At 43.4% G+C, this 19402-nt stretch overlaps 1 protein-coding gene across 1 annotated transcript in view; it reads right to left on the bottom strand.

The window, feature by feature from the left end:
- LOC110086421 (integrin alpha-X) overlaps nucleotides 1–17469 on the bottom strand; it is a 40461-nt gene extending 22992 nt beyond the window's left edge. The window contains exons 1-11 of the mRNA XM_072976878.2: nucleotides 13184–17469; nucleotides 12223–12328; nucleotides 10590–10693; nucleotides 9717–9781; nucleotides 8732–8846; nucleotides 8410–8540; nucleotides 7228–7361; nucleotides 5718–5868; nucleotides 4527–4677; nucleotides 2901–2974; nucleotides 109–241 (exon numbers count right to left, since the gene is read on the bottom strand). Of these exons, the coding sequence (XP_072832979.2) occupies nucleotides 109–241; nucleotides 2901–2974; nucleotides 4527–4677; nucleotides 5718–5868; nucleotides 7228–7361; nucleotides 8410–8540; nucleotides 8732–8846; nucleotides 9717–9781; nucleotides 10590–10693; nucleotides 12223–12328; nucleotides 13184–13220 (1201 nt within the window). The 5' untranslated portion in view covers nucleotides 13221–17469. The remainder of the gene's footprint in view (nucleotides 1–108; nucleotides 242–2900; nucleotides 2975–4526; nucleotides 4678–5717; nucleotides 5869–7227; nucleotides 7362–8409; nucleotides 8541–8731; nucleotides 8847–9716; nucleotides 9782–10589; nucleotides 10694–12222; nucleotides 12329–13183) is intronic.
- Between the last annotated feature and the right edge of the window lie 1933 nt (nucleotides 17470–19402).

The raw sequence follows: 19402 nt of genomic DNA, 5'->3' as shown, positions 1-19402 counted from the left end.
TTCCAAAGAAATGCAGTGGCATCTAGGGTAGAAATAGACAGGGATAGTAGAGCAGGAAAGACAGAGGGGAAGGTTTGTGTTTTGGAAGGTGAGATATTCCCTGCTTACCAAGATAGGCATTCTCCATATCCCCAGCCGTGTCAGAAACATTAATAAATTTCGGGTTTCTGTTGTTGTTCTGATAAATCAACACCCCTCCGGACCAGTCATTCGAACCCACAGCTCCCAGGACAGACCCTTCCTAAATCATAAAAGGAAGCTTTCAGAACAGCACGAAAACTTAAACATGCAGTCAGTTTCTGCACAGGATCTATAGCTGCCATGACAATAGATTAGGGACGCAAGCATCTCTGTGTTGATTCTGTTGTGTTTTTTGGAATCCTGCATTTTCTTTCCATCCCTGTTTTGTTATCAAGTTGCAGTGTTGTTGTTGTTGTTGTGATGTTTAATTTCACATGGAAGCATCTGCATGTGTTAGGCATTTTGCTCAAGAGGCACGCTTAATTATGCAGTTTAACCTCATACGATATTTTTTGCCATTTATTCCGGTGTGTTGGTACATATCTTTTTTTCTTGTACAGTTCAGCCATGAGGCTTTGTGAACACTTTTTCTCTAAAACACCCCATGGCCCTTGCAAATGTTCAGATTATCATGGAATCATAGAAAAGTGAAGTTGGAAGGGGCCTACAAGGCCATCAAGTCCAACGCCCTGCTTGTTGCAGGAATGCAATCAAAGCACATCTGCCAGGTGATTATCTAAGTTTTTCTTGAATGCCTCCATTGTTGGAGCACTCACCAACTCCCAAGGTAACTGGTTCCACTGTCGTACTGCTCTAACAGTTAGGAAGTTTCTTCTGATATTCAACCAAAATCTGGCTTCCTTTAACTTCAGCCCATTGTCCTGTACTCTGGGAGGATTGAGAACAGACCTTGCCCCTCCACTGTATGACAGCCTTTCAAATATTTGGAAAGTGCTATCATATCACCCCTCAGCCTTCTTTTCTCAAGGCTAAACATGCCCAATTCTTTCAGCCTTTCCACGTAAGGCTTGGCTTCCAGCCCCCTGATAATCCTGGTCGCCCTCCTCTGAACCTGCTCCAATTTGTCAGCATCCTTCTTGAAGTGTGGTGTTCAGAACTGGACACAATACTCAAGGTGAGGCCTAAACAGTGCTGAATAAAGGGGGACTAGCACCTTGCGGGATTTGGAAACTATAGTTATTAATACAGCCCGAAACAACATTTGCCTTTTTTGTAGCCACATCACACTGTTAGCACATATTTAGCTTGTGCTTCTTGAGATGCCATGCATTTTGTCCTGCAGTGATTCTCAAGAGATTCAAAAAACTTAGGCTTCCCCCACCAGAAATTCTGTTACTACTGTAAATACTAGAGGCATTCGAAAGAGGGTTTCAACATGATCCCAGCTGATGTAAAGATAAGGCACAGACCAATGGGGATTCAATGTTTTTGATGAGGTATAATATTTAATAGACTCAAATCCAAGGACTCGCCCATTCCAAACTTCCTCAGTTCTGAGATCTCAGAGGCAAAATCAGTGCTTTGTGTTACGTATAACTGCAATGTTGGTGCTGAGAGGTGCTGAAATACCCCTATAATAATCTGTTATCTAGATTGTTTTTAAAGCAGTCGCTGCTCAATTTTGGAATAAAATTCCTGCCCGAAATTTGCCTGGCCCCTTCACTCGGAATTTTCAAGCAATTGTTTAAAGCATGTGTTTTTTTTCCCCACAGGACTTCCCAGACTTTATAACACCTTAATTGGTCTTAATTCTTATATTATTAGTCTTGCCATCTCGCTTTTATATTATTTTAAATATTATTACTTAAATTTATTGATCATTTGTGTTAATTTTGATTTTTTTGAATTGTTCTTGTGGTCACATCTGTTTAATATGTAAACCACCCAGAATGGCCTTGGCAGCCAGATGGGCAGTATAGAAGACAAATAAATAAAAATAAATAAAATTCAAAGCAAAATTCTCTCTCTCTGTGTCATTTTTATATGTTATACTCAAAATATCCATTCATGCACTGGCTAAATGGAGACATGCTTAATTTCAGAAATATTTCTGTATTCTGTACCTTGCAAACTACAAACATATCCCAGTTCTAGAGGAAAGTTTATAAACACCTGTTAATAAACTTCACCATCACCTCTGTTATTCTTTTCCATCACAATATATGTCAACAACACTATTAGAATGTAGTACTATAGAAGCAGAAGTATGCAGATCTCAGCATTTCTATGGATAGGTACTTCACCAACATACCATATTTTTCCATGTATAAGACTATACTTTTGTCTAAAATTTTTAGACTAAAAATTGAGGGTCATCTTATACATGGAAGTAATCTGAGGAGAGTACAAAAACAAGTGGAGGGGAAAGTAGGGATCAAAATGTTCCTGCAGGGTTTTGATCCCTGCTTTCCCCTCCACTTGCTAATCCTTAGCAAAAGGAAAGCAGGGATCAAAGCGCTACAGGATCGCTTTGATCCCTTGCTTTCCCCTCTGCTTGCTAAGTCCCATGGGGCTTAACAAAAGGAGGTGGAAAAGAATCAAAGCAATCCCATGGCTATATAAGGGGGAAAGGGAATCAAAACGACCCTACAGTTGCGGGATCGCTTTGATCCCTTCCCCCCTTTTGCCAAGCCCTGTGGGGCTTAGCACGAAGGGAGAAAGCAGGAATCAAAGCAATCCTGCAGCACTTTGATCCCTTTCCCCCACTTAGATTTCTTAATTTTGGGTTAGAAAAGTGGGGGCGTCTTATACATGGAAAATACGGTAGTTTATCCTGGCCAATAGGTAAGATAGGAATTTCTTCCATTTAGAATATTTTTAACAGCATTTTTCAATGCTTTGGGGATGGAGTCACTCACTGGGGTCAGGAGAGCACTAAATCCTTCCTGGGACATTTCCATCTGAAAGGAACTGCTACTCTGGTATTGTGTACCTGCACAGAAGAAAGTAGTCAGTATATAGACAAACAAGGGGTCATGGAGAGAAAAAACACCTAGTGAAGATCAGATATTACAATTAAAGGATGCAATGAAAATTCAATCTCACAATTTAATTCTTGGTTGTTATTCTGCCTGAATCTGTTTGGGATTCAGTACAGTAGAAGCCCGCATATCCGTGGGGGACTAATTCCTATCTCCACCATGGAGGCTGAAAGAAAAGGAATATAGTGAATGCTATACATGGCGTGGTCTCTGGTTCCCTCTAGTGGCCAGTTCTGGTAACTTTATCTTTAGAAATATATATTTCTAGGATTTTTAAATATATATTTTTAATATTTTCAGACTGTAGATAAGTGAATCAGGAGATACTGATCCTGCAGATATAGGGGTTCTACTGTGCATAGACTAATTCAATTCAGACTTCACAATGTTTAGAAACAAAACCAGGCTGAAATGGTAGTACTGAGCCTCAACACATTTTACATGACAACGGGAGCCAGGCACCTGTGTGCCAGAACCTGAATTGTGGGGAGAGGTGTACAAGAACTAATTAAAACAGAAATATCCCCTGCATGAAGCTACCCATGGCATGAATCTACCTGCTACTCAGTATGATCCCTGTATCCACCGAGGATTGGGTCCAAGCCCCTCCCCCTTCATACAAACACGGATTACAGTGGATGTTATACATAGCATGGTCCTTGTCTCCCTCTAGTGGCCAGTTCTGGTAACTTCATCTTTAGAAATATATATTTCTAGGATTTTTAAATATATATTTTTTTACATTTTCAGACTATGGATAAGTGAATCAGCAGATGCTGATCCTGCAGATATGGAGGTCCTGCTTTCTAATTTCATTCATTGTTCTGATCTTTAACGTTTCCAAACATATTTTCCTGAAATTGGGAGACTTTATTACACTGCTGAGTTGGGCCTGGTTAGGTTATTCAGACATCCTCCAGGCACCAGCATGGGGTAACCTGCTTCCAGAGGAAGATGTACCATATTTTTCTGTGTATACGACTATACTTTTGTCTAAAATCTTTAGACTAAAAATTGAGGGTTGTCTTATACACGGAAGTAAGCTGAGGAGAGAACAAAAACAAGTGGAGGGGAAAGCAGGGATCAAAGCGATCCTGCAGTGCTTTGATCCCTTTTCCCCTACATGTGCTAAGCCTCACTTAGATTTCTTAATTTTGGATTAGAAAAGTGGGGGGTGTCTTATACATGGGGGCATCTTATACACGGAAAATACAGTATGTTGTGTCTTTGCGTGAGTTACCGCTCTACAGCTGATCCTAAATAAGAACGATGTTTAAATCAATGGACTCACTAAAACCCAAGATAAAAGAAAAGCTTCTGGATGGTTACGTAATTATTTTTCTTCTCTACTTTAAAAGATACACCTTTAGGAGTGCAAAAGTGAAGTCAGCCTTGAAATATAATGTGGGGGAAATGTGTTCTTGAACCACCATCAGGAAGGGAGAGTGGAAATAGCAGGTGGAGACGTTAGAGGGGTTGTTTCCCTCGACCCTCGGCTGGTACCTTCAATGGCAAAGATTCTGTCCTGCAGCTGGTCCTGGATGCCTCGGAGGGCATTGAAATTGTACACGGTGAAGACATGTTCGCTATCAGGTTTGGAAGCCATGTCGCTCAATTCCTGCCTGGCACTGCGGCTTGAAAAAGCGCTGCCAACCTTTCATGAGGAGAAAGAAATGATAGTCTCACCAATTTTATCTAAGAGGGTCTATTGACACACACAGTGCTGCCAGATTGTTAGGCACAATTCAAAGTGCTGGTTCTAAACTATAGAGCTCTAACCAGCTATCTCAAAGACTGTGTCTCCCTTTATGAGCCTACCCTGGTATTAAGAGGGGTAAGCCTTCTTCTTGGTTCCACCACCCTCACAGGTGCATTTAGTGGGATCCAGGAGAGGACCTGTTGCTGATCTTAGAAACTCCCTCCCACTGGAGGCCAGCCGGGCCCCATCTTTGCTCTCCTTCCACAAGCAGAAGATCTTTCTCTTCCGGCAAGCTTTCCTTGAGTGACTATCTGTCTGAGGGGAGCCTTAAAATGGGATGGTTTATATTTTTGTTGTTTTGACATCTGTTGTAGTAAAGTTTTTGCATAATGTTTTAAATATAACGTTTATTTAATTTTTAAAAATATCTGTATAATTTACTGTTTTCGCTTTCAGATGTTGTTTTTCTTTTAAGGGTGTAAGCCTCTTTGGGTCCTTTTTCAGAAGAAAGGTGGAGTTAAAAATATTTTAGATAAATAAATAAAAATAGGTACCTAAGTAAAACACTAAAATTTTGAACATGTAGCTCAGCATTATCTATTGAAGGGGAAGGAGTGGGGAGGTGCCAGAACTGAGTGACAGATTTCATTTCCAAACGGAATTATATACAAATGGAATTATATGGATGGATGTAAACATGCATACAAAGAGGCTCATGGCACAGTGGTTAAACTGCAATACTGCAGCCAAAACTCTGCTCACGATCTGGGTACAATCCCAGGTCATCAGATTGACAGTCACTCAGCTTTCCATACTTCCGAGGTCGGCAAACTGAGTACCTATCTTGCTGGGGGTTGGGGCAATTTGTATATAAGCATCACAATCAGTTTTAGATAGCCAGCCAAACAGCTGCTCCTGAGTATGCTTTTAATATGCTTTTAAGCTGACAAAGTCTGGCTCATTTTCTTCGCAGAGACTCCTGCCTTTCTGCTCACCCCAATAGCATAGCGGATGATCGCAGCTTGCTCTGCCTCTGGTATCACTTGCCCGTATTGGAGGTAATCCGTCTTCTGACCATCCGTGATCACAATAAGAATCTTGTTGGCTCCTTTCCGAGATCCTTTCTGCAGAGTGAATAGTTCCCTCCTTGAGAAGAAAAAAGAGGGGGATTCAGGCCCTATTCACAGGAGGAAAATATTCTCTAGTTATGCCCCAGTTAGTTCCTTGATTTTTTTTCCCCCCAGTCATACGACGCAGAGTCAAGATCCAGACATTTTCCAAGCCAGCGGTCAAACTGCGGAACATTTCCCCATGCTAGGAGGGTTGTGTTATTTTGGAGCTTTGTTGTATTGTTGCAGTCCTTACCCACAATGGCCCGTCTGCACATTCTGCCCCGCTTTTTTTTTCAGAATTGAAGCCAGGAACGTGCTTTTTCTATTCTTCGTACCCGATACATCAATACATTGGTAAAAAATAGGTCACTGCCATGAGATGATTGGCAAATAATAATTTTTAAAAATTCTATGGGAAAATACATTGAACCACTGGTATGCCAATGTAACCGGGGTGGGTGGGTGAGTGTGATTGTGGCCTGTACGGCCACACAGATATCCCATCTCCATTGTGTGCACACTTTAGAGGGAACCTTGTTCCTGATATATCAATGGACCATGGTGTAGACCACTGGTTCTTAACCTTGGGTTACTCAGGAGTTTTGCACTGCAACTCCCAGAAGCCTTCACCACCAACTGTGCTGGCTGGGGTTTCTGGGAGTTGCAGTTCAAAAACATCCGAGTAACAAAGGTTAAGAACCACTGGTGTAGACGAATGGTCCCCAACCTTGGGCCTCCAGATGTTTTTGGACAACAACTCCCAGAAGCCTTCACCACCATCTCTGCTGGCCAGGATTTCTGGGATCTGAAGTCCAAGAACATCTGGAGGCCCAAAGTTGGCGACCACTGGTATATACTGCCTTAACGATTCAAATAAGAGGAAACAAATGAGTACCACTAAACGTTCTTGGGACGTTTGTCCCAGGATATAAGTCATGTGATTACAATTAAATATAATGGAGGTATGGAAAATATCAGAAGAACTAGAAAACATTTCCCTTGTGCAACCAGGGTGTCAGTTAGTTTGGCTAAGGCACTGGTTCTTAACCTTGGGTTACTCAGGAGTTTTGGACTTCAGCTCCCAGAAGCCTTCACCACCAACTGTGCTGGCTGGGGTTTCTGGGAGTTGCAGTTCAAAAACATCCGAGTAACAAAGGTTAAGAACCACTGGGCTAAGGCAATGGTTCCCAACCTTGGGTGAGCCAGGTGTTCTTGGACTGCAACTCCCAGAAACTCTGGCCTGCACAGCTGGTGGTGAAAAGGCTTCTGGGAGTTGCAGTCCAAGGACAGTTCATTTGCCCAAGGTTGGGAGTCACTGGTTCTAAGGGATGGCACGCAGAAGCAAAAGAGAAGAACAAGCTGTTCTCATGAGCAATGGCTTTGAGGGACATACAGAACTTTCCGGATGGCTGTGGCTGTGTGGGTCCATCCACCAATCTGATCGATATCCATCACGTGGCGCGCTGGGTCTCTACTGTTGAAATTGAAGTGTTCCCTGAATTCATCCGAGAACTGCATGAGAGCAAACTGACACAAGGAGATAAGAAAACAGTGTTACTCTATGGATGCCGCGCTGTGTGGATCCAATTGACAGGAGGAGAAAATATGTGTGGTGCTTCACACAAACTTTCCAAACTTTCCTTCTGAAATCAACATCACGCAGATTCTTTCTAGAACCAAACAAAAGATTTCTATGAATTCAAATCACACCTGTTTTCAATATTCAAACCTGAAATGCAACTTTTACTTAAAACATGTGTTTTTGAGGCAGTTTTCAAAAAAATAAATCTGAAGCATGACTCATCAGCCAAAGACACGCCAGGGGATCTTAGTTTCCCCCTCTCCTGGGAGCGGGACCTGAACTGATCCCTGGCTCTATAGTCAGATGCTCCAACCCACTGACCTATACCACTGGTGCAGGAGATCTTCAATACACAAGTCTTAGGGTCCAAGTCCATGGGCAGGTCTTAAGGTCCAAGGGACCCTAAGCAATGAGCAAGTCTTAGGGTCCAAGGGATGCTAGCAAGTCTTAGGGTCCAAGTCCACGTCTTTGGAGCCAAGGGATGCTAGCAAGCCTTAGGGTCCAAGGACCCTAAGCAATGAGCAAGTCTTAGGGTCCAAGGGATGCTAGCAAGTCTTAGGGTCCAAGTCCAAGTCTTTGGATCCAAGGGATGCTAGCAGGTCTTAGGGTCCAAGTCCATGGGCAAGTCTTAGGGTCCAAGGACCCTAAGCAATGAGCAAGTCTTAGGGACCAAGGGATGCTAGCAAAGCTTAGGGTCCAAATCCAAGTCTTTGGTACCAAGTCTGAGTTTGAGTCTTTGGCACTAAATCCCATGACCCAAGCTCCGTCCTCTGAAGAAAGGAAGGGGTTGGGTCTGTTCCAAGTCACAAGTCAAATCCAAGTCATGGGGGGGGAACCCAAGTCAAGTCTGAGTCAAGTCACGACTCACGAGTGTGACTTAAGTCTGACCTGACATCAAGTCCCTTGACTGGAGTCCCCATCCCGATACTCGCCCAGATCATGACAGAATGGGCCAATGCTGACCTGCAACAGTACTCCCAAAATGCACATTACCCGTGTATCTTTGCCAGAGAGTCTCTGGATGATCTCGGAAACAAACCGCTTCATTGTTTCAAAATCATTGCTGTCGATGCTTCCTGAGCCATCTATCAAGAAGACGATGTCCGTTGGATGGACAGTGCATTCTAGGGGTGGACATAAGAAGATGCACATCATCAAGCAGTTGCCAAAATGTGAAAAACTCACAAATAATCTTTTATCCCATGTAAGGGGAGAGATAACTTTCGACATTTTTCCTTCTCATATGTGAGAAGGAAGATTTACATTCCCAACCTTGCCTAATCAAGCCCTAAACCCTTCCTTCTCAAAATCTTACCTGGCAATTTCTCTGGAAAGCGCAAGTTCTGTTGCAGATTGTGGTCCAGAAAGAAACAGTAGCCATTCACAAACATGTTCTGTCCACAGGCTCGGTGCAGTGTGGGACCACAAACCTTAAATGGCAACAGAGAGTAAGAGAGTAAGGGTTGATTTCCTTCAGAATGAATAGGTTTGTTCTCCTTGCAGTCCAGAGAACTCTCAAGAGTCTCCTCCAGCACCACAATTCAAAAGCACCAATTCTTCGGCGGTCAACCTTCTTTATGGTCCAGTTCTCACTTCCATACATCGCTACTGGAAAAACCATAGCTTTGACGATGCGGACCTTTGTCGGCAAGGTGATGTCTCTGCTTTTTAAGATGCTGTTTAGGTTTGTCATCACTTTCCACCCAAGAAGCAGGGGTCTTTTAATTTCGTGGCTGCTGTCACCATCTGCAATGATCAGGGAGCAGTAAAATCTGTCACTGCCTTTCCCTTCTATCTGCCAGGAGGTGATGGGACCAGTGGTTATGATCTTAGTTTTTTTTGATGTTGAGCTTCAGACCATTTTTTGCGCTCTCCTCTTTCACCCTCATTGAGAGGTTGAAAGGCCATACTCAGAAATTAAAATTTTCCTGTTCAACCCCACCCTTTCAAATTCCAAGCCTCCCCTCCACCAGGGGAAGCCTTTGGAAGCCTGGCCACGGGGGGAGTCTTTAATCTTTGAAAAGATATGTCTATCACAGAGGATACAGCACTGATAATTTTCAGATTTTAAAGACTTCTCACCTCTCTCCCTGCTGTGACTCCCAGTTTTCGCTAGGTTCAAAGGGAGCCTAGGAAACTGTATGGGTGAAGTGGATGGGTTTGATTTGGAAACTTTAAATTTGAAAAGCAAAGTCTCTGGCTGATGACATACCAGCCTTATGCAAGCAGAGCAGAGCAAACAGGGCTCCAGTCATTAATTAATCAATAAGCAAATTAAAAATGAACTTTTATACACCTACCAGGACCTGATCATCACGGGCAGTCAACGACAAACCAAGGGACATATTGACAGCATCTGTGGGTGCTGTAAGAAATAACAAAGTTGAGATGATTGATTATTATTATAACAGTACTTTGTGTTTATAGCCTCTAGCTACTATATTCAAACCCCCAAAAATCTTGTTGTCTCCAGAGCAGCAGTTGCTAAACAAATCGTTTTTTAATCTCTGAGAATCTTCCTACCTCTCTTCTCATTTCTTACCACTGTTCAACCCTATGTTAATGAGGAAAAAAATTAACAATTAAGCCCAAAGAACCTTAAAAACTGATTTAAATTAAAAAGGCACACAGGTTTTTGAGAGAAGTCCTACATTTTACTACTGATATCAATGTGAAACATTTGTTTAAGCTTGCACATTATTTTACTTTATCAAATCACTCCCAATTTCTCCATGACTCGGGGGCGGGGGGTGCAGTACACACACCTCCAGTTTTGGAACCAATATTCCGGGGGGGGGGGGAATCCAGGAATTCTAGGTCCAAAAACTACATCCCCAATCATTTTACCACATGAGATGGCTCCTAGCCAAAACCACAACTTCACCTTCGCCCAAAACTTCTTCAAAACCTTGAGGATCAGGTCTCACCGTTGCTTCCTTCTTCCCTCCTACAAGCTCTTACTTCTTTCTCTCACAAATGAATGGAAACGTCTGACCTCTTTGTGTTGAATTCTCAAACCCACATTCTGGGAAGCCTTGCTCCCAGTTTCCAGCTACCAGCAGCCGAGAGCCTTACCACTCTAACCCATTCACCTTCCCTTCCTTCGGCCAGGAATGACCCTCGACTTTGGTGTGGTTGCCCATCTAGGAAGACTGGGAATCACTAAAACTTACGCTGGATGTTAATCTCCTTACAGGCACCTGTGCGGTAGGTGCACTGGTAAAGTTTACCCGTTTCATTCATTTTTCCCCTCTGGAAGGGGGCCCCAACGAACACCCTGAAAGAAAAGCATAGACGGTGTAGTGACACAAGAGTCTGGGAATGAGGTTGAGGTTCTTGCCAGAAGGGATTTCAAGACTACAAAAGGATTCAAGAAAAGGGAGAGGCCAAGAAAACAATGAACAAATGTGCATTCATGCGTCTCCTCCTGTTCCGGCTGAAGAAGAGTGCTAAAGAATTAAACCAGAAACTTCTCAATTAAAAAATATGGGCTTTGGAAAGGAAGATCCTCACAGGACAGAGAACCAGTAGAGTTCCTTAGGAAACTGGGAGTCCCTTAATCACCTCGGAGGTGGTGATGGTAAAATTCAGAGGGATAAAAATGGTAAGTGGGTAAGAAAAGTTACGGCTGAGAGGATTCTGAGAGGATTCTGGGAGTGACAGGCCAACGAACACGCAACTCCCCTTTGGCAAATTCTGCTAGGAAAAAATGCCAGAAAGTGAGGGATGAATCAACCCTGAACAGCTTTGGTGCAAAAGGGGGGTGCCACAGGAGCATCCAGGAGCCTGGCAGTCTTTGAACCCAGTATCCTGGCTATTTTTGTGCCTTACTTCCACCTAGAAGCACCAGGTCAGCAGTCTTGAGTTCCTCTTAAAGGCAATGGGCTGCGGTAATGGGACAGACGCAGGACACACGAGGGTTGGGAGCGAGGGGTGGAACTACTTCTGGCACAGTTACTCCAAGCACATTATCGTCATCATCGCCATCATTTCCTCTCAGAACTGCAGAGCTGGAAGGGATCCGATAGATCATGGAGTCCAGCTCCTGTCAAGGAGGCACCGTGAGAAACTGAACTCCCAACGTCAGGCCCTGCAGCCAGAGACCTCAACCCCGGAGCTATATATACCATGGGCTCTCACCTCAGCCCTTGTTCCTGGCCTTTTGAAGTGCCCATGTTGCCCAGGGGCAATACACAAACATTTTCATACCCCAAAACAGGTGATAAAGAGGGAAATAAGATGTTAAGCTTGTGGAACTGGTTTTTATAGTTCGGCATTTTACTGCATTGCACATTTATCAACTTTTTTGTTTGTTTGTTTATCACACAGTGTTATTTATTGCCGCTTCTCTTTTTTCCCCCTCAGTACTGGCTCTGGGCATTTTGTTTCTTATAAACCCTGTACTGAGCCAGAATACTAATGAGGAATGAACAGAGATGGACCCCTGAGCTTTAAAAGCAATCTCACACATAAAAGTTATAGGTTTCTAACAAGGAGCCGTGTTAAGTCTGTGCAGGTCCAACCCATATCTACACAAAAACAAAAAAAAAAAAAAAAAAACAGAAATATTGTGACAATGTAAGGACTGTTACATTTCAGTTTGAGCTTTTATGCATCAAGCCCAGTTCATCAGAGGCAGACAAATTTCAACGTTGCTTCTCTCTTTCTCCCCTGCCACTCACCCTCAGATTTGTCTCCTGGCCTGGAGAATCAAAGAAATATAGTAATTTGACCTAGATATGTCCATCCTACTTTCAGATGTTCTTTGTCCTTCAACAACCCTGACCCCAAATTAGTTCTGCTTACGCATTGGTAGTCTGTGCCACACTTGTCCCGAAGCTCTCAGCTGGCATCCGGAAGATGGTTGAGGTCTCTTCATCCACACTGAACCCATAACACCATGGCATCAGGCCTGCAGGAAATAAATGGACTCTCAAGGCCCATCTTGACTCTCATATGCCTCTGCTTCGTGACTCTTTGTACGCATTGCATGCACTCACATGTCTGGAAAACTCCATATTAATTCACCAAAACTATTGCCATTTATAATCCAGAATCAAATGCAGCTAGTCATTGTTCTGTCCAGAATTCAAGAGCTTAAACTACCGTATTTTTTGCACCATAAGACGCACTTTCCCCCCACAAAACAGGGGGCTGGAAAGTCTGTGCGTCTTATGGAGCGAAGAAAACAGGTATTCAATGTGTTTGCAGTAACACAATCAAAGGCAACCCAGAGCATGTGCAAACTGTCTTCTTTCACAGAACTGAAAGGAGAAATTCAATGGAAATTATCCTTACTCTAATTCGTTGTTGTTTTTTAAACAATAATCCTGTTTGACCTGACTATTCCACCTCACTGTCTATTTCTTTGGCTTGACATGACACCTTGACTTCTCAGTCCAATTGGGAAAATATTTATCCTAAAAACACAGGGTTAATGCAAGGTCAATCGGTCTACTACGCATGGTGTTTTTCTAAAGTTACTGTATCCGGATTCATGAATAGAGCCGATAATGTCCAGACAAAGAAGTCTATTCAGGTAGGTGCAAATAAATGTCAGGAAGGTGTTGTTGTTTTTAAAATGCCATTCCAGGAGAATGAGAGAAAACTGCCAAGGGGGGGGGGGAAGCAATAATGTTGACCACTATATAGACCTATTGTTTTGCACCTGGACTTGATAAGTAAGGACTCCTTATTAGAGGCTCAGAAGATCTGAATGAGCACCCCCTTGCCTACAGCCTTGTTTTCCATTGCGGTTGTCACTCACCTGTGCCCAGGTGAAAAAGCAGGAGTAGAAATCCCATGCTTGGTGAGCTTCAATATGTGGAGCGGTAGGCAGGAGTGATGTCTCTCTCAGAGAAGCCAACGTAGGGAGACCACGGGGCTGCCTTGAGGGGAACTGGCTGCTGAACAGCTGAACATGTCAGGCTGGGAAGTGGTGCTTTGCTATCCCTTGTGCAAAGACAGAGAAAAAAGACCTGCCCTCGGAGGAAGGCGGGGTGTGTGTGAGTGGGACTGGAGAGATCAGAACAGAGTGACTCAACTTGAGTGTGTGGTTCCCAAAAAAGTTAGGTGGAAGGTTAGCAAAAAAAACAAAAACAAATAAAAAATAGTGCCAAGGCTGTTAGCCACTGTGTGTGTATGAAGAATTTCTTTCTTGCTTTATTTCTTTCTTCCTTTCTTTTTCTTTAAGCCTGTGTAGTTGATGCTAACATAAAAAGCACAGCATGGCCTCAAATTCTCTCTCTCACACACACTTGCAATGGTCCATGGTGAAGAATTCTGAACAGTTCTTGCAGAATTGTCTTATGCCCCAAGCTTTGCTGGCAGTCCGTATGAAACCAAGTTTCAGCTGAAAGCAGGACGCACAGCCCTTCAGCTTGGCTCTGCCCACGTGCACCAAGCGGCTCATGTATATTTATATATTTATTTATTTGATTTATATCCTGCCCATCTGGTATATTCTACCACTCTGCCCCCCCTCCTTCCACTGCAGAAGCTTCCATGCCCAGCTTCCTTCACCCTTTTTACATTCTTCCATCTCTGCTTGGGCATGAGAGCTAGAAAAGAATGAAGGCTGTTGATCTCACAACCCCTTACAGATTATGTTACTCAAGCTTTTTTAAAGCACTCTTAATTTGGCTAGTTTTCTTTTGAAGCAAAACCAGCCATGGGACCATGATCTATCTCTGCCAGGCTGCCTGTCAAAAACTTCCCTCTGCTCTGATTCACCTCTCCTGGGGAAGAATATTCCTGGCATGGACCCCTGGCTTTGGAGGAGAGCATGTTCTGGGTCACGATCCTGTAGATCCTTCCTGCAGAATGAAAGAATCTTATTTAACCACACGTTTCAAGTCACCTAAATAACATACTGTGTAGTGGGTTTTTTTGGCCTAGAAATGCACACACCTACCCTGTTTCCCCGAAAATAAGACCTAACCTGAAAATAAGCCCTAGTAGGATTTTTCAGGATGCCCAAAATATGCCCCAGTTAAGAGAAACCCCACCCTCCACCCTTGTGCAGCAACCAGAAGAAGATGACATGACTGTATTTGAATACATGTAGATTGTAGTACATGAAAAAAATAAAACCTCCCCTGAAAATAAGCCCTAATGCATTTTTGGAGCAAAAATTAATATAAGACCCTTTCTTATTTTGGGGGGGAATGTGGTAGGAAGATTTCTTTAAGCTTTTAAATCTCAGTATAGGGAAAAATTTCACCCACAACATTTGGGGGCCAAATTTCTATTCAAATCAGAAACGTAAGGCCAAAAGTGGAGAAAAAATAGTGAAAGTATACTTTTCCAAAGCAGGAAATGATCTCTAGCCCATCACATTTTACATTCTGTGCATGCCTCCCCCCCCCCGAATAAACAAGGAAGTCCAGGGAAACCCAACTTCCCAGACGTGACTTCACAATGGATCCATTCACATTTTTCTTATGGCATAGATACACCTTCAGAGAAATGTTTTCTCATCTTGAACTGTGCCTGCTGTTCACCGATTTGTGATCGTTCACATAGAAAACGGATTTGCAATGCTTACAAACCGGCTTCCTAATTATTTGGACCCATCTTCTCCATCTATCAAAATATTCAGTTCAGTCCATTTGCAGATTAAATGAGAATGGCCGGAGTACCATTAGCAGAAGCGATGGGTAGAGGGTTACATGGGTACAGCATTCTGTGTTTTCACATTCTCCAGAACTGAGGGAGACCATATGGATTTTCTGCTCTGCTGCTTTCTCCTTTTCTAACACCATCCCCATGATATTTGTGGCTGCATAGCAATTCCCCAAAACTTCACCTTGCCAACACACAAACACACACACATGTGCACGCGCACACACACGCGCACGCGCACACACACACGCACGCACACGCACACGCACACGCACGCACGCACACACACACACACACACACACACACACACACACACACACACACACACACACAAAAAAAGTGGCACTGTTTGCATTTGTGCTTATTGCCAGAGTGTTTCCGACTCCCCAGACAAGACAGGAAGAGAAATCCAGTTGTAATTTCTATTCTGATCTTCCTACAAAACTATTAAAGGAACACAAAGGAAGCAGTTTGTGTTCCCCTTCTCAGAGAGCTAATGAGGCCTTGCGAAATCTTGTCACTCAAGATGCAGCTGATTTCTTGGTCAAGGGTGCAGGGTAGAGTCAGACTATCTGTTCTTTGGTGGCTTAGTCAGCGATTTGTAGCAGTGGCAACAATGACTTTTTAAAGCCCCTAGCACTAGACTAGCGACTGCCATTGCAGAAGCAATGACGTAAAAGGAACGGCTGGATAGCTCAGTGGTTTAGATATTTAGGAGTTCGATTCCCCGCTGTGCCTCCTTAACAGAGGCTGGACTCAATGATGGATCGGCTTTTCCCTCTGTGCAGTCCTAAGATTACTATACATTTTAGGGCACCATTTTTCAAAGTTCATCAGCCTTGCTGCACAGTGATTGGGTTTTTACCTCAGAGTAGCATGGAATCAAAGCAGCAATCCTGTTTACAGTACTGTAATACTGGAGGGGGGGTATTTCACACCTGAGAAGCACTTTTTTAAAAAAGCAGCAAGTTTCACAAACAGTAGGTGCTTTGAAATGATTAACAAAATATGTTATTCATCTCTAACCAGCTTCTCTAGTGATACTGTAGGTGTGATAACCAAAGCAATTTCAAGAAGCCGTAGCTAAGAAAAGGAATACGCTAGGGTCCCACAAATAAAGCATACTGAGAAACTATGACTTATTTGTAACAAAAAAAAAATTAAGGTAAACCTTAAGGTTTAATGGCCCAGTATTCTTAATCCCATAGATCCTGTTGCTCTTTTGTTTCTCACAAATCCCATAGTTTGGAGTGTGCTGCCTATGTTGAAGAGCTTCAGACAGTTTATTAAATTCATTACAATTACACTCCAGGACCTTATGTGGGCTGATGCAAAAGGAATGCTCATACTGATGACACCAAGCACAGTACATTCTGAATTCCATGAGGACCTCGCCCAATAATTTTATGTAAGTGTTGAATAGCATGTTGTAGGAAAGAGGGAATAGGGGGGATATCTAGTTAACACCACCATAAGCGTCTTGAAGGAAAGTAGCCTAGCTACTAGTTAGATGGGACAGACAGATGGACGGACGGATGGACGGAGGGAGGGAGGGACGGAGGGAGGGATGGATGGATGGAGCAAATAAATAAAACTTGCATAAGTGGATAGCATTTTTATAAAGCTTATGCAATGACACTTTCCAACCCAAATTTTCTTATTTTCCACCTCCTAGGATGGAGCAGGAAAAGGATCTGATTATCCAAAGTTCAGATGAAATAACATAGGCTTCTCTTTCTACAGGAGATCTTTTGGATGAGACAGCCCTCTACTAGTGTTCTCTCTCTCTCTCCCTCCCTCCCTCCCTCCCTCCCTCTCTCTCTCTCAGTCTCTGCAAAACAAGCTTCAGAAAGACTACTAGCCTCATCCAACATGAAAAGATCCACACTGGCGAGAAACCCTACAAATGTTCCCGGTGTGATAAAAGGTTGACCTGGAACAAGAACCTTGCTGACCACAAGAGTGTCCACATGGGAAAAAAAAGAAACTTACAAATCCACACAGGCGAGAAGCCCTACAAATGCCCTAGATGTGGGAAGAGCTTTGATGAGAGTGCAAGGCTGCAGGTACATCAGAGGACTCACCTGACAGAGATGACCAATCTCATTGATAGTACTGGGGAGCTAACAGGGTGGCCCATAACTGCTCAGTTGGTGGCAAAACATTCAGCTTGGACTCTAAACTTATGAAGCACGAAGGAATCCACATGGGGGAAAACCCTCCCATATGGCAGTGGTCCCCAACCTTGGGCCTCCAGATGTTCTTGGACTACAACTCCAAGAAGCCTTCACCACCACCTCTGCTGGCTAGGATTTCTGGGAGTTGAAATCCAAGAACACCTGGAGGCCCAAGGTTGGGGACCACTGCCATATGGGATCAACTTCAGCAAAGCATCCAATCTGTTTCAGCACCAGAGGTATCACGCACGAGCCAAACCCATGTGTCAGAAAAGTACTGGCAAAAGTTCACACTTCATTCAGCACCAGAGAATCCACATTGGGGAGCGTCCCCACAAATACCTTGATTGTGCCAAGAGTTTAATTGAGGAAACACCAGTGGATACATACTGGCGAGGAGCTCCATCTGTACTTGGAGTGTGGGAAAAGCTTCAGCCTCAGCAATCACCTGGTAACACATCAAAGACGTCACACTGGAGAATGGTCTTTCAGATGTGAAGTCTGTGGCAAGGGGTTCATGGATAGGTCGTGTCTCGTTATTCGCCCGCGAAGCCACACAGGAAAACAAAACCTTATAAGTGTGATGTGTGGGGGAAGGGGTTTGTTCTGAGCTCTGCGTATGTAAACCATCATCGGACTCACACAGGAGAGAAACATTTTGGGGTGACCAAAATGTCACAGCTGGTTATCCACCCCAGACTCCACATAGGCAATTGGCCCTATAAACACCTCTATTGTGACAAGGGGTTTTGTGACAGCTCTACTTTGATAAACCACAAAGGAGCCCACACAGGAGAGAGGCCCAACACACGTGCAGAATGTGGGCTGAGTTTTGACTCAAGAGCTCTGCTTCTCTCCATGGGGCAGAGACATGCACTCTTGCCATCCATTAGAGCTTGACATGGCCACGTGGAACCATACCTTAGAACCTTGATGGTATTTCTGAACTAGCACAATGTGTGTCAGATGATTCAAATGTGTGTGTGGAAAAATTCTGTTAGTCAGTATTTCCATATTCATTCTTGACCCATTGTTTCCAACCTTTTCAAATATGGTGGCCTTTTGTCTTTGAATATGAGCCAGCAGTGCAATGTGGCTGCAAAAAAGGCAAATGCGATTTGAGGCTGCACTAATCGAAGTATAGTCTCCAAATCATATGAGGTACTAGTCCCCCTCTATTCAGTACTGGTTAGGCTTCATCTGAGTACTGTGTCCAGTTCTGGACACCACACTTTAAGAAGGATGCCAACAAATTGGAGCACGTTCAGAGGAGGGCAACAAGGATGATCAGGGAACTGAAAAACAAGCCCTATGAGGAAAGGCTTAAAGGACTTGGCATGTTTAGCATTGAGAAAGAAAGACTATGGGGAAATATGATAGCACTTTTCAAATGATTGAAAAATAGTCATATAGAGGAAGGCCAAGATCTGTTGTTGATCATCCCAGAATGCAGAGCACGTAATAATGGGTTCAAGTTACAGGAAGCCAGATCTAGGCTAAGTATCAGGAAAAACTTCCTAACTGTTAGAGCAGTACAACAATAGGACCAATTATCTCAGGACGTGGTGAGAGGTCCAATGCTGGAGGCATTCAAGAGACGTTTAGACAACCACCTGGCTGGTCTCCTCCACTGAGCAGGGATTTGGACTCAATGGCCTTATAGGCCCCTTTCAATTCATCTATGGTTCTATAATTCCTCAGTTTAGGGCTGGACTAAATGTGGCCACCTAGCATCTCCAAACCACATCAAAACATGTCTGTTTCTATTTTCTATCAGAAAAGGTCTTGATGCCTTCTTGGGGTGTGTGTGTGAAGGGGGCAGTTTTGTCATGTTTGGGGTACACTGAGTGTTTTAAGGTAGAGTGGGGAGAGAGTTTCAAAACCCCCAGTTTGAAAAAAGATCCTGGGCCCAAAACATTTCAGGAGGGGCCCAAAATGGTGAACTGCTTCCCCTTCCTTGTAGAGAAACTAATTTTTTTTTTCATGGCAAGAACAGAGGTAGTCTCCTAAGGTCCATGTGGACACGTGCAGCTTTTGGACATCTTGAAGTTGGGCTCTCTTGCTTTAGCACACTGACAAAATTACGTGGGGGGAGGAAAACATGTTGTAGCAACATAAAGACAAACAGATTTTGTTTCCTTGTGAGTTTTATTACTTTATTCCTGCTTTGCTCATTGTGAAGCAA

The sequence above is a fragment of the Pogona vitticeps genome, chromosome 6 (genome assembly GCF_051106095.1).
Source record: "Pogona vitticeps strain Pit_001003342236 chromosome 6, PviZW2.1, whole genome shotgun sequence".
NCBI lineage: Eukaryota > Metazoa > Chordata > Lepidosauria > Squamata > Agamidae > Pogona > Pogona vitticeps.
The sequence above is the reverse complement of the archived record's forward strand: the minus strand, read 5'-3'. Positions and strand labels throughout refer to the sequence as shown.